Genomic DNA, 14998 nt, shown 5'->3' on the forward strand with positions numbered 1-14998 from the left:
ATAAAATAGTGATACGCTATTTCAGTGGAACTACGGGACGTCAACAACTTTCATATGTTGGATGCATGAAAAAAGAATTGCAACTTTCAATTTTGGATTTGAATGTAATTAGAATACACATCCGGGATGGTACATTTTTCATTGTCACTGAAGAAACAACTTATTAATACGTCTGGTGTTACAGTAATACGTGTAATTTAACATGAAGTATCGAGTCGTTCCCGTAAGTAAGATCTAAGAAACAGTTTCACGATGAAATAATAGCTGGTCATCGCGTACTTACCTTCCAACCAAACAATTAGTGGAATTACTTTTGGAATCATACCGAGTGGTACAAATCGATATATGTTCGATCTAATGGAATGAATCATAGTATATATTAGATTTTCAAGAGTAGTTTTTAAGAATTCTGTATGCGTTAATGCTTCCCTACGAAGACTTTCGCGTCTTTTATTTTTCGTACTCGTACACAAGATTTCGTGTATAAAAAAGTATTTCGAACATTGCTTTATAAGACTCAAGAAAAGAAGGTTTGTCCACTCGGTATATTCTTTAATAGTGTAACTGCATTCTAATATATGCCATAGTTTATTAGTTGAAGAAAAACACAGGGCTGCCAAACCTCCATCATATCAAAGTATCTGAAGGAATATTACATGAATGATTTATTGATTGACCAGCTTTTTCTCGTTGATTTATATGCGTTATTGTACCGCAGTTTTTAACTTGCCCAAGAGGCCTTCGGTGATTCATAAAGAAAAAGTTACAAAGGCAAAAAGGTAACGATTTATCTTGTCCATGGTTTGTATCAATAGAGATTGGACGGTCAATTAATAAACGTGGCTTCGTTCTCGACGTGCACGAATCATATCGGTGCATTAGTTTAACATCGAATTAACCACGAGGCCTTTGTAAATTCGACGTGCCGTTTTGCACTCTAAACATAAAGTATCGCTACCACGCGAAACGACATCGTCTCCTATCAATTTATTTAGTGTTATTAGACCACTCTTGTGCCGTGCGTTCTCATGACGCAAATTGCATGCTTTGATATTTTAAAGGAATATACCCCATGATTCGTTTACTGCCGATATAATGATCGAAAACTTTTAAAATGAAACCAAAAAAGAAAGAAGACATAAAAGGCACAAGCTACGTCAGTGTGATCTGTCCATGCAACTGAATTAACCACAATATCCGTTTCTGTCGTTCTCCCGATATTTTTTTTTTTTTCTTTTTTTAATATTACAAAAAAATTTTTTTAATATCTAGACATTGTCCGTATTTTTTTTCTTTTCCTTTTTGTTTTTTTAGTATATTCGAGGTGCTTTGTTAGTGAAGCTAAGATCTCAGCTCGTGATACATAAACATTGAATTTAGTTATCGATAATCATGGCACCGGTGGGAAAGGACCAATCCGCAAGACCAGGGTGCAATTAATTGTTTCCAGATGTTTGGAAACAATGTAGAATTCCTAAAACGAGCTGGTTCTCGAGTGGAAAAAATGTGCTCGAACTATTTGTTTATTCTTTCATCCTTCCTCGCTCTTCCATCACCTTCGGCTTGTATGAACAGAGAAATAGGAGAAAACGATAATTCAATACGCCAATATCGAAACGTTTTTACACGCATGCGCTATGCGGATATATTACACATCATATACGTACACACCATGTATACATATATACATACGAAAAACCTTTTTTCTTATTTTATATGATATCATATATACTAAAGTAAAGCGTTACGGGTTTCATCTTTAATCGAAGAAAATGCGAGCAAATTATCTATTTTATTATTTTTCGAGAGAAAAGAAAAGAAATTTACATTTTATATAAATCAGCGCCGTAAATGCGTTGCTTTTTTTAAATGATCGTAAATTGCTCGTTAGCAATTTACCGTAATTAGTTTAGCAATAAGTCTTAAATGCAGCCAATTGTCATTCCTATTATTATATTTTGTTGTTTTCTTTTTTTTTTATTGTTCTATAAATTCAAAGATATAATTTTTTTTTGTGTACGATAAGAGGAGCGGATCTCAACATGATTCAAATCATCGTACATCGGTCTATTCAGACAATTTCATTTTAAAATGCTCAAACGACGAGACTCGTCGATGTTAAGTTATGGATTACGGAAGTTTTATTAATTTTATTAAATTCATATTTACTCCCCCTCCCCCCACCTTTTTTTTTCTTTCATTTCGAATACAGTTCAGAGCGGCTTGGCCCCTTCCTTTGCCAAACATCCCCAAAGTCCCTCCTCTCATTATTGTTAATAATATGTATTCAGTATTCGTGTTATTTTAGATTCTTATTATTATCGTCAGGTATATTCTGGTTTATTATATCATTATTACCATGAACAATGTAATCTATTATTATTCTATAATACATGGTTTTTCCAAAGCTTGTCTGTGGTTTTTATTCATTTGTAAAAATTATATATACTCCCATGTTTATAAAGATTAGAAGACTATGGATCTTGGTATCGTCTAAGTTAAGCTTTTCATAAAACAAAACGAACGACATTAGACGATCACGATTGTCATGGTTGCCACGCAAATGCAACTTACTTCACGTTCTCACCTACTTTTTACTGCTTAATATTAAACTTATGTCCGCAAACATCGTTTACGTTTAATTTTTTCGTTTATATTTAAGTGCAGTTACTTACAATGAACGAAACATAGAAGAAGATTCCAACATTTAGCTTTCGAAATGAGTTAGTACCCTTCTCATATTTCTTTGTATACTTACTATCGAACATTATGTGACATTGTGTACTGTCATTGTGAAACATGATTAAAAATGGTACATCTCTTTTATATATTAAAATTTTTTTATTATTTGTAAATTTCAGAGTCATTCATACAATATATACCATTAATTAAAATTAAAAGACACACGCATATCATCCCATAAACATGACACGATGCAAAATTTATATATCTTAATTTATCTTAATCCAAGTTTCAATATATTGGTCATAATCTTTAGATTATTAAAGTGACGAATGAATTTCGAATTCCTTAAGTTCAATGCGTAGCTCTTAGCTTAGTACCCCTTTCCAAAGAGAAATCTTTGAAAAACAATACCAATTACCAGGTCTTACCGCGACGAGGTGACTACATATCGAGACTCCAACACAAGGGCTTTACTACATTGGTCGCCCTATAGAAAGTCTTTCACATTATACATACACTTACCTAAATTAAAGTAAATACTACTCCACTCCATTAGTGACACAAAAGAAAATTCGATTTGGTATACTAGATTCTAATACTACCGCAATAATAATATATTTAATTTAAAAAGATACTCTTATGATTATAAGAATTGATTTGATTGTAAAAATAGCAGCCAAAACAAAAATTCAAAGTGACGGTACGAACTGAACGAGTTCGCGATCGATCGAGAAAAATAACTAGTCTACATGATGCAATGGTGTGCACAAAAAAACTCTATGTTTCGGCACCCTCACCAATAGGTAGTCATCCAAGTTGATTTGCTCCTGCTCTTGCTATATCTAACACAAGACGAAAGTACATAGCTATCTAACCAATGACACTCTTGGGGACAAATCGAGGGTCCCTAGCGAGGACTAATAGCTCGACGCGCTATGTTCCTGCCCCACTGGGTAGGAGCCAATTAAGGACCATCCCCAGAGATCTGACGGCAGACATATTATTTACGTCTGCTACAGAGCCTGTGCTGATCATATACGCATAAACACAGATGCATATATATATATATGCATAGGCGATGAAGGCCGCTGATTCTCACCTTGATATTAAAAGTCAGCTCGATGTCATCTCAAAGATGTCGATATATGCATCAGGTAAATAATGACGAAAAAAGATTTTGGATCAGAATTGAGAGAGTGTAAAAAAATATGACGTCCTTGGAAGTGCGTTACGCAGATTAGTCGATTCTTTCGAGCGATTGCGAACAGATAATTGTGAAAACAATGTGTTTTCGGAGATGATACGATTCATCGATAAGCTTATCGGTAATTTTTTATATTTTTATACAGAAAAAATCATATTTGTGAATAAAGTTATATATTTACGATGGAGTATCTTTATCGTCTCATGAACGTGAAAATAAATATATGATAATTCAAATCAGGACTGCCATGGTTCGCATACCTGATTCATCAATAACTCATTTAAAATAAAAAAATATATAATTTACAGGTATTAAATTAAATTGTCATTTTCCACGATGATATTTCAGTATGCGTCATACGAAGCTCCATAAGATGATCGGTATATTTCGTACATGATTTTGCATTTTGAATTACAAGGGGCACAATAAAACGTTTAGCTCTTTTAAGATCACTATTTTAAATTTATGTGATGTAAAGTCCCATAAGATGTTAGGTATATTATCATATCATATTTGTGTTTTAACCCATATGCGACACATGTAGAACGACATAAACAACGATGTCGAAAATATAGCAGTTACTTTCACCAGCGTATCGACGAGGTCGATGTACATATACGTGTGAGGTTAGAGTACCAGACAGAAAAGTAAAAGTGAAACACTTTTCCTTTCTCTTCGTACAAAACGCCACAAACCATGTTCATTTGACATTTATTTTCCCCAAGTAAGGACACTTCCTTCTCGCTCTATCGATAATTTCATTCACCGGCATTTTCGCTCTATCGGTAAACACGTGAACACGAATTGTATCCATTGTTTATCGTATAAAAAAATATTAAGATATACAATTCGATTAATCGAATTTAATAATATCATCTACAGCATCAGTGTTATGTGTTTCTACAAAGTGCTACTATGATATTAATCTAATATAGTTAAACCTACAAACTACCAGATATTAAATATTAAAATAATTTAGAAAATCAAAAATGAAATAATATCACCAGATAATACAAAAATTCAAAATACGATCTGATTTAAAACAAAAATTTGAATGAACAAATTCAGCATTGTCAGAGTTTAATCATGGATAAGAGTGATATTAGAATTTCAAATCGAATTAAAAATTTATATTATTATAGTATTTGTTGTGTACACGGATTTCATATTTTACATCAAGGTCTCTCATATATACTCACACATACACATATACAACGAGCATTGCACAGTCAGTAGAGGAAGGAACGAGCGAAAGGTAGGAGACTTACCTTACCTTTCTCCTAAGATGTACGCTAGAAACTTATTCCTTTCATTCCCTTGTAATGCACGCAACTAGCACGATCCAGTAACGAAGACGTGATAATCTTACACTCTGACCACGAGAAATCGTGTTCGCGTGATAATAATTTGGTCTGTTTGATTGACTTGTGCGCGGGGCTGATAGTGTTCCTCAGCAACGTTGCTTTCTCAGCTGAACGTCGACAGTTTATAGTGCAGTGCACTTCACGATAGATGTAGTTTAAGTGGAAGAACTGATCCCGTTATTCCCGCGTACGAAAATGACATACAAGATCGAAGAGGATGTCGGAAACACGGAGAAACAAACGGACCTCACAGGTCAGTGTTTATTTTTAAATGTAGTGAGTGAGTGATATTAATTTCTTTCAATGGGGCAACTTGTATTCATGTACCAAGTGTTTCGCTTTCATTACTCGAAAGTATAATTATGTGGCGTCGATATTTTATCCGAAGACTTGAAAATCTATAATTTTGTATGTGATATACATACATACATCGATTATGCACGCGTGTGAGATATAAATCTGTGAAAGTTGAATTTACAAAAATTTCTTCGATTCTGACATAAAACTTTGCATTTGGCAATTTTTGCCTCATATAGGTAATTACAAAATACTGGTTTGTGTCCAAAATTATTTCTGGATTTGTCTAGGGTAAGAAATTTATTTTATAAATTCATTATTATTAATGTTTTACGATTCAGCTTAAAGATTGTATGCAACTTTTTAATCGTGACTTTATTAACACTGTTCCAAGAATTTCACAAGTGAGAATCGCAATTGAACGACGATTTCTTATATTTGGGAAGAAAGAGCACGAACTCAGATGAAGTTTACCGTACACTATTGCCTCTCCCATCTCTACGAAGGACGAGTATCTATAGGAAAGTTTCATAATACTGCGCAACTTCAATTTATTATTTTTTGCTATAGGGAACAGAGACTGTGCGATATAAGAGTTTTTATCTGCGTATGGGATATAATCTAACTCGTCAGTTTATATAATACTTTAGTATTATATAGTATTAAGTATCCGATACTATTTAATTGTACTTCGTGTTGCATACCACATACTCAAATTTCAAATGTTTTAACAATGTGTATAACCAAAGGTGAACATTAACAATTGCTGTAATTATTTATATTTGTTACATCATTATATTAATCATTACTGTATTACTATGTTAATCCTTATTGGATTATTATATTAATATTTACGAATATGATTGAAATTTAAAAAGATTAATATTAACAATAATATTATATATGTCAGTGATTCTTTACAATGTTTAAATAGTACAATCGATTTAGTCATACAGCAAACACGAGCCAGTACTTGTCAAATGGCACATAACACTGCGTTTTGCCTTTCTCCGAGGATTGCACGTAGTTTCTAAACATGCAGTGCTTAATCAAAGTGCGAATAGAAACGTGTGATGGCCTTGACTTACTTCCCTTGGTTATTTAGCCACGAATGCGGTGCATGTGCAACGTCAAGTTGATGGTTGCATCCCTGATACTTCTATGGTACTATTGTACGACTAATATAACTTTAAATAAATAAAAAAATAAATTCGATCAGGCAATATATCGAAGCATCGCTCGGTGAAAGCAATTCTTTTCGCAACAACGTCGGTGACATAACCTCGATGATCTAACTTTCTACTATACTATGCATAGAAAATAAAATACATTTTTGAACCGGTTGGCATCAAATTTTAGTTACAGTGATTGAAATAAAAGTAAAGATTTGAATGCAATAGGAATTTTAATTAGCAGTAAAGATAAGATGATCGTGTAATACAGTTTTATTTCACAGTAGATCATCCAATTGCTGACTTAGAGCGAATGGCATTTTGAGGCTTGAACATGTTGTAGCGTGCAGATCGTGTCGCTGTAGACATTCCGTAATCTCTTATAATAGTTTCTTTGTGGGCGATACTTACATGGAAATAACTTGTACCTATTGGACCACGGTGAAAATTTCTCAGATTTTTAGTAAACTTTCATTAATTTTAATGAAATTTTTATTTTAATTTCGATGAAAATTAATTGGAATTACGATATTTTTTTTATTTATCTAACTGCAAAATTTCAGTCTGATGGCTCCACAACTAATTGTAAAATGAAAAATAAAAGAATCTGCAATGATCTTAATTTTTACTGTCATTATAACACATAATAAAATATCATATACCAGGTAATAAAATAGATTTTCAATAATTAAGATGCATAAAGCGTAGATGTTAAACATTACGGAAGTACTTAATTATTTCAAACGTTTTTTATTTTACAGATTTAATTACTATGCCATGAGTCAGGTAGAAGTATTCGAAAGAAGATGCTTAATAACGAGTGATGAATCATGTATTTCATTTTAATAAGTCGCTGCATGACTTGATCCAATTGTTTATATTAAATATGCCGAATTCGAAGGAAACTGCGTTTTTTAAAAATAAACGAGTCAAGGTCACGGAAAATATCAGGAGAATTCAGTATGATTTTTCTATTAAGTGTGATGAGTCCTATAGTGGGTCTAATATAAGCAAGCACAGCGTATGCGATTACCTCTCATTATGGACATCCGTCAGCCTTTATTCCTGTCGCGTTCACTGCACAGATGTATCCACTTTCGATGGCTCTGAATACGGAATGAATTCTGCCGTATCGAATCGGAAGATCACCCACACGATTTACGTCCTACGTACATAAGCTTGTTTTACAAAATCGCCGGTCTGTTAGAAGTTTGGTCAACGATCGTGTCGCGTGACAGCTTTATTTTTAGGCATCAAGCGAAGAATTTGTACAGTTGCTTCAGGCCTACTGGATTTAATTCAAGCAAACCTATTTGTCGGGAAAGATGATAACGTAGGATCTATATGATGAGAAAAAATGAGAAAAAAGACTACTTGAAAACTAATAAGAATATAATAAGATTCACTCTAGGTTTATATCATGTGACTCAGACGTAGAAATTCGAAGAAGATTTTCACAGCACCCAGATTTCTACGACTTTCTTAAATTTCTAGAAATTTTGAAGGTCTACGAGATTTGGGATGTATTCAGCAATTATTAGACATTAAAAGTTCCATGAATTTTAGACATCTTTGAAGAATTAGAAGACGGTGGAAGATTCGAGAATTAACAATTTTTGAAGACTTCGAAGTGTCGAGGTTTTATATCTGACACTCACACTCTAAGATGTAGCATTGGTAGATTAAGATCTGAGGTCTAAGGATCGTGGACTAATAGTCTAAGATCAAAGACAAGGTTCCAAAACATATAAGGATTTAGACGGATCTAGGCTCTGAAATTTGAGTTCTGAGTTCTGAATTCAGAATTCTAGGTTCTATATTTTAGACTCAGGGTCCAGTGACACATTTTTTACACTATCTTACACGAATAATTTTCTAAGGCACTGCTAAGATTCAACTAATTCGCGTCAAATATTTCGATGGAATTGACCTGAAGTGAAATTTCCTTTCTCGAAGTAACGAATATGATATTCCTTTCTTCAGATATCGTGGAGACGAAGCTGCAGACGCTTCTCAAAGATGGAGGAAGTACATTCATGGACTTCGAGTGGCTGCAGCCAGAATTACCATCTTTCTTCGACGAAAAAAAATTCCTCCTCGGTCAGCAGATGTTTTATAACAACGCTTTTACCATGATGATTGCCAAATTGTGCGGGTTGTTGTCTTTATTTGCTGTACCATCGATCAACAACGTTTTAATGTTCACCAGACAGAGTAGTACACCATGCTTCGCGTTCCGCAGATACGTATCCACTATTCTACACAATTGGACCTGGTACAGAAAAAGAGCCGATATAGACAAAGAGTAAGTAAACAAATAATAAATTTACGTTCCATTCTGTCTACAAATTACCCAGGGAAACATAATAAGTCTATTTTTATTGATTTTCCAATTTGAATAATACTTGCTGCCTACGAGTGATATTTCAACGCGAGATAACGTAGTCGAAGAGGACCAACCTATTAGGATCAAGGTATAAGACTCCTCGAAATGTTGAAGAGGGCGAGAGAAATACGTATTTAATCTGAAAATGGAATAAAAGGACAATCTGGTGATATAATTTTGGCAATTGGTAATTTAATGAACAGACAATATGATTCATCGTATTTCTTCTTCTGATTTTTGTTTACAAATCACACGAGATGGAATACTTATTAATCTATTAAAATTCATTCTTTTTTATAGATTACCGTACTCTAAAAATCATAACCAAGCAATTCATCTATTTAGAATGACTCAAAAAAATGACAAAATGTTCTCGAACAAGAGTAATACATCTTCCTACGAATAGATAGCTTACTAATCCGATTTCTCGGAAACACGAGACGCGTTAAAAATAGCACTTCCTTCAAATAAGTTCCTATTCTTATCATTTATCGCCATTAATAACAATAGCACCTACAACTCCGTTGGCCGTTGCTTATCTCCAGATTCATGCTTTGAAACATAATTTCATCTAGACAGACACGTTGAACGTGCGTCGAGAAATCTTGATTTCCCCGTGATTTTCGTCGAAGTGTCCTGCATACGACAAAAATACACACTGTTCAGGAGGATCGTCGGGGACGCGTCGTTCATTGGCATTCGAGGAATCATCGGACGCGTGCAACGTCGGTATTTTAATCGATTTATCTTGCCGAATATATTCCCGTACAGACAAGAAGAATAATCTCGTGTCTGGGAAACACCAAGACGCCATGTTCGACACAAGTATCATAAATATTTTTCCAACGAGATTCAACAAATCACGCATATACTTAGCTAGAGGGATATCAATCTTCGAGATAATTTGCTAGAAATGACAGAACTTGAAATTTCACAGAAATCTTCTGTATTTCCATATTCCACGATTTTCCGGAAATCGTTCTTCCGGAATTTTTTCCGGAATTATATGGAAATTTGCAAACGCGGAAAATATAGTGCGATGGGAAGACATTGTAGAGATTCGTTTGGTGGCGGATATCGAGAAACTCGAGGTCATTTAAGAAATCAAACGCAGATGTGTTTATTCGTAACAGAGTTTCCTGGTCGAATAATGTGTTTTCTTTCGTTTTCCTCTTTTTCTTTACAGATTCCTCGAGTCGCTGAAAATCGTGAGGAGAAAACACTGCGTAGCGTTTCGAAGAAGCTGGAAAGCTGGCCTGTCCCGAATCTCGCAACTGGATATGGCATTGACTCAATTTGGATTCGTGGGTTTCACCCTCCTGTGCGGAGACTATCTTGGGGTGAATAACAGTTTCGAAGAACTCGAAGGACTGATTCACCTCTGGCGAGTCATTGGCAGCATGCTGGGCATGGAAGACAAGTTTGTGCTCCAAACGCAAATTCTTCTTTTCGAATTAAAATTAATTTCAATCGGGATTATTCTTTAAAATAGGTTTACTACTAAATAATAACAATTCTTGAAGCGAACGCGAGAAAATTAATAATTGCATATGTAAATGATTGAATGTATTTTATACAGGTACAACATATGCAGCGGAAGTGTCGAAGAGACACGTGCTCTTTGCAGACGACTTCTAGACGAAGTTTTCCTGCCCGCGCTCGCCAGTGGTAGCAAAGATTTCGACGAAATGAGTCACATGTTAATAGAATCCCTCTGGCCTGTGAACCCTTATATAGAACCGGACGCTTTTATACAATTCACCTTCATTTTGGCATCGTCTGCCGCCACGAATAACAATCATTCGCTAAAAATAGGTAAATGTTTTATCATAGAAACACATGTAATTAAATTTACAAGAAAAATTATATTTTCAGATCCATCAAAGATGTCACGATACGGTAGATTCATGATGAAACTTCAGTTGATAACGCACAAATACTTGTTGCAACCTACATATTGGTGGGCAAGATTCTTCAGAGCGTATTTCAATGGACAAATGCGGTTAACGTTCTATTTAATCGAAAATTTGCCATTCTTGGCGTTTTGGAGATATGGTATAAAACAATCTTACGTCGATATATATAAATATCACGTGATCGAAAATTAAACCATACGATCCTGTTGTCGAATAATCAAGGAAGGAAAGCTACGACGTTTCATTCACCTAAAGTGTTCCTAATTGACGTGAAATTATTATACTGACGTATAATATTAGCTATACCTAATCTAATCAGTATAGTATATTTTGAGAGTATGTTTTACAATTTTTAATCTCGTAAGGTTCTGGTAAGCTAGCAATTTAAGATCGAATTAAATGAATGCTCAATTTAGTGAGTAAGGGCTAGTCGTAAAGACGGTGTAATACTTTAAATACCTTCAGAGGCAAGAAAGTTGATATGTAAAAGATAATTTGTAAGATTGTATTTAAAATTTTGTATTAACTGACTAATGTAAATACAGATACAGTAAGCGACAAGCCGAAGCATCGTTATCTGTCTTCTTATTATTATAATCGATACAGAGATCAACATACGTGTGAAATTGGTTTCAGGCCAAAGACAATGACCCATCGAGTGTGCACGATTCTCGCTTACGCGAAAACCTTAAAAAACTGTAATCTTTCCACGCAACATTCCATAATTTTAGTAAAGTCTGCCTTATCTCTCGCACCATGGGGTCTGGTGAGTGTTTCTCCTTCAGACAAAACTACGATACTTTCGTATAGCTCGTAAACCTGTTGTTCAACCTATATTTCGGTTCATCCTCTGTAAACACGTCGCGTCGAGACTTTCGTTCCACATTTACCTTCTTCGCAGACAGGTTCTTTGTAAATATAAATATCTAATTAAAATCTTGCCGTTAATCAAATCTCAGATCAGTGTATACCGCGCGGCTCGAGTAAATGTACGAGAAGAACTTACGTCCAGAGCCAATTAACCTTGGATGCTATACGCGACACTCTGACACTGCGATAAACACAATGATAGAACAGATGTAGCTCTACGAATTAAATATGCTTACGATTCTTACAATCGTACGATCAAACGTTGCGTTCCGATTCGTTAAGCCTTTTGCGCAAATTGCATGGAATTTCTTCGTGGAACTGCGCCAGTAGAAAGTTGAGACTCGTCCTGCACATCGATTTGCCATCACGAGCCGAATAATTGCACTCCAATCTCAAGGAGTTGTTTTTTCCTCTTTCCTTCGGCAACTTCCGGTCGAAATCATCCTCAATGAACGTGCACAATGTCGAAAGCACAGCGTCGCGTGTCACCGGCAATTTTGCGGCGCTTTGTTATTTGCAAAATTGGAAGATAAACAGCAGTCCGCGTATTTCTTAACTATTTCACGGACAATGCTTCCCTTTTCATTAGAACGACGAAATAACTGAGAGATTCGACATTCGAGGGTCTCTATTGTTAAAGATGATGTATCATGGTTGAACATTTTCGATATTCTATGTAAACTAACAAGTAGGTACAATGTTGCTTCATTTTGATATAAATTGATGATTCTAGAGGATATTTTTCAGGTAAACCGAGGAGGATCCAGTGAATGAAAAGCGTGGAATAGTTCAGGAAGATTGTTGAATGTCGAGCAACGAGAACAGCCGGAGGAGCAACGTGGTACTTAAGAAAAATGCAAGAGTTCCATGCAACTGTGGATGGGAAGTGAGATTCGGTTACGGTGTCGCGGTTACTCTAGCTATCTTCGAGGCAAAACGTTTCTTCATGCTGATCCTGGAAATATTCGCCGAATGGCAGATCATTCGATTCGCAGGTGGCCTGCGACCGGTCATATTTACCCTGGTGAACGTCAGCTTGGGTCTGCCTACTGCTCTGATAACTGTTCGCTGTATACGTACGTAAGTAAACGCTATCTACTCGAGCAAACACTTTGACTTGATACGAACATTTAATGTTACAATTTTTATAACTATTTGTCTCTCTCTTTCCACATTTAGACGAAAAGTGCCACGTTGCTGCGCGAAAACACGACGGACACTGAAATGCCTACTGATAGTGATTGCGATCTGCGTTATAATGAACGCAGCAACCCTAGTTTCTATAGGGTACCATATAAGCGTCAGGCAGGAAAGGTTAATCGAGATTTTCAACAGTTCGATGCACTTGTACGTGAGTGCAGCTTCTTACAAGTACTCGATCGACGAGATACAGTTCATCTTTCAGTGCTGCGGCCATTCCTCCTACACAGATTGGTTTCTCTTTGACTGGCAGGTGAATCCACCATTCAAAAAGGGTAACTCGAAACACGGTATAACAAGTGTGAACAAAACGCATAGAATACTCGGCAATCCAATAGTATCAGAGACCTATTCCTCGATCAGGGAGTAGACTACGCCTCACGGGAAGAGATGGCAATCCACAATCCGATATCTGACGAACAGTACAGAGATCGGAGTGTCCCGTTCAGTTGCTGCAATTTACGTGCAATGACACCATGCGAGCACACGGAAATCTTGGAAACAGAAGTGAAAACCATAAATACCAACGGCTGCGCCGAGATCGTTAGCCCTGTTCTTCTTAGAATCGTCATCGTGGCCTACGTCATGACCAGCACATTAGTGATCATCCAGATCTTTTTAGCCTTTTTAATTACAAAGGTACTTTTAGTTACGATATGGAATTCCATTTTTCTCTGATACTCTTGTTATTCTATTTTTATCGCGCAACGTGTTAACGAGAGTGCACGCAGTTATGTACTATAAAATACGCAATGAGGGGTCAATGACGAGACGCGAGTGAATTTTTAATGTACTTAATTCAATCTTAAATCTGTCCTTAGAATATACGGAAGCTTTTATGCGGAACGTGTCACACGTATCATTGCCCGACGACCTTTGTTAACGAGTCCACCAGCGCATCTTTGGACGCCACAAGGTAACGCGTCTGTTCGCCATCAGGAATCTATTCTTTGGAGTGAAAGTTGTAAATTGTTTAATAAGTTATTTTTAATTAAAAACGAGATCGAATTCGTCCACAAACAGCGTCGTCTAATTACACGATTTCCGTGTATGGCGTTAGTCAACGGATAAAATAACTATTTTAGTACTCGAATCGACTTGCAGCCTTTTGTATTGAAATGACGAATGGACCCTCTTATCGTTTAGTTCAGAAACGGAGAAACGGGACTCCAGCTCATCCACCACGAACTGGAAATCGCGGACCACGAAGACCTCGAAGAAACGCGATAAACGTAAACGAGGCGATAAACAAGTGTCATCGACGAAAAATGTTAGCTCTAAAAGTAAAGGCAGCTTGAAAGACGACACGAATTCTTCTTCATCGCTATTCGACTCATCGCCTAGGAACAGACGTTCCAGTCGTATAGATACGATCCTTGATGTGGCTAGGATCAGACCGAGCGTCCACGAGGAGCACATGATATCCAAGAAGCGATTATACGATGATGGAACGCATTGAACAAACGATCGTCCTACTATTCATATGTTTATCCCATCTATACAAATCATATCACGCCGAGAAGAATGTTTTACGATCGTTTAGCAGAATTTATCGGTGTCTAAAAAAAGCACGCGCAGGTTAAACACGGAACACGTTCGAAGTTCTCGTGGAATTGAGAAGATGGCTACTGAGACCGTTTCCTGGAGCAACAGCTGGCAAGCGCTGCGAGAAGAGGTGGATTTTCTAGACGTCTGAGTACAAGCGCTCTTCTATGAAAGATATTCGGAGAAGACTCGAGGAAATTCAATCGAAAGAAGAGGTCAAATGTGTCGGCTATTGTAAAAGAAACTTGGTGAAAATGACACCCGATAGACATATAGAAACGGCGCCAAGACACAGCTGGCTACACGTCTTCGATAACAATGAAATACAAATTATAATGATTTGAAGTAACCGATGACAA

The 14998-nt window shown here is 36.1% G+C and overlaps 2 protein-coding genes across 2 annotated transcripts; both read left to right on the forward strand.

The window, feature by feature from the left end:
- Positions 1 to 5416: 5416 nt before the first annotated feature.
- Positions 5417 to 11216, forward strand: LOC108556184 (uncharacterized). Its single transcript, XM_017912168.1, has 5 exons — positions 5417 to 5506; positions 8706 to 9027; positions 10295 to 10528; positions 10688 to 10923; positions 10984 to 11216. The coding sequence occupies exons 1-5, from the start codon at positions 5449 to 5451 to the stop codon at positions 11214 to 11216; spliced, it is 1083 nt and encodes a 360-aa protein (XP_017767657.1). The 5' UTR covers positions 5417 to 5448.
- A 1483-nt stretch (positions 11217 to 12699) lies between these two features.
- On the forward strand, positions 12700 to 14553 carry LOC108556185 (uncharacterized). Its single transcript, XM_017912169.1, has 5 exons — positions 12700 to 12974; positions 13074 to 13347; positions 13458 to 13733; positions 13916 to 14010; positions 14241 to 14553. Exons 1-5 carry the CDS (start codon positions 12700 to 12702, stop codon positions 14551 to 14553), a joined length of 1233 nt encoding a protein of 410 aa, XP_017767658.1.
- Positions 14554 to 14998: the final 445 nt, after the last annotated feature.

Source organism: Eufriesea mexicana, unplaced genomic scaffold, assembly GCF_001483705.2.
Source record: "Eufriesea mexicana isolate 0111107269 unplaced genomic scaffold, ASM148370v2 scaffold354, whole genome shotgun sequence".
NCBI classification, from domain to species: Eukaryota; Metazoa; Arthropoda; class Insecta; order Hymenoptera; family Apidae; genus Eufriesea; species Eufriesea mexicana.

Bases quoted from the DNA above. Each gene is read 5' to 3' on its own strand.
- LOC108556184 (XM_017912168.1), top strand. From the start codon at position 5,449: ATGACATACAAGATCGAAGAGGATGTCGGAAACACGGAGAAACAAACG. The intron at 5,507-8,705 runs GTCAGTGTTTAT...TCCTTTCTTCAG, and splicing joins GAAACAAACGGACCTCACAG to ATATCGTGGAGACGAAGCTG. The intron at 9,028-10,294 runs GTAAGTAAACAA...TTTTCTTTACAG, and splicing joins AGAGCCGATATAGACAAAGA to ATTCCTCGAGTCGCTGAAAA.
- LOC108556185 (XM_017912169.1), top strand. From the start codon at position 12,700: ATGTCGAGCAACGAGAACAGCCGGAGGAGCAACGTGGTACTTAAGAAA. The intron at 13,348-13,457 runs GTGAATCCACCA...TTCCTCGATCAG, and splicing joins GGTTTCTCTTTGACTGGCAG to GGAGTAGACTACGCCTCACG. The intron at 13,734-13,915 runs GTACTTTTAGTT...ATCTGTCCTTAG, and splicing joins TAGCCTTTTTAATTACAAAG to AATATACGGAAGCTTTTATG.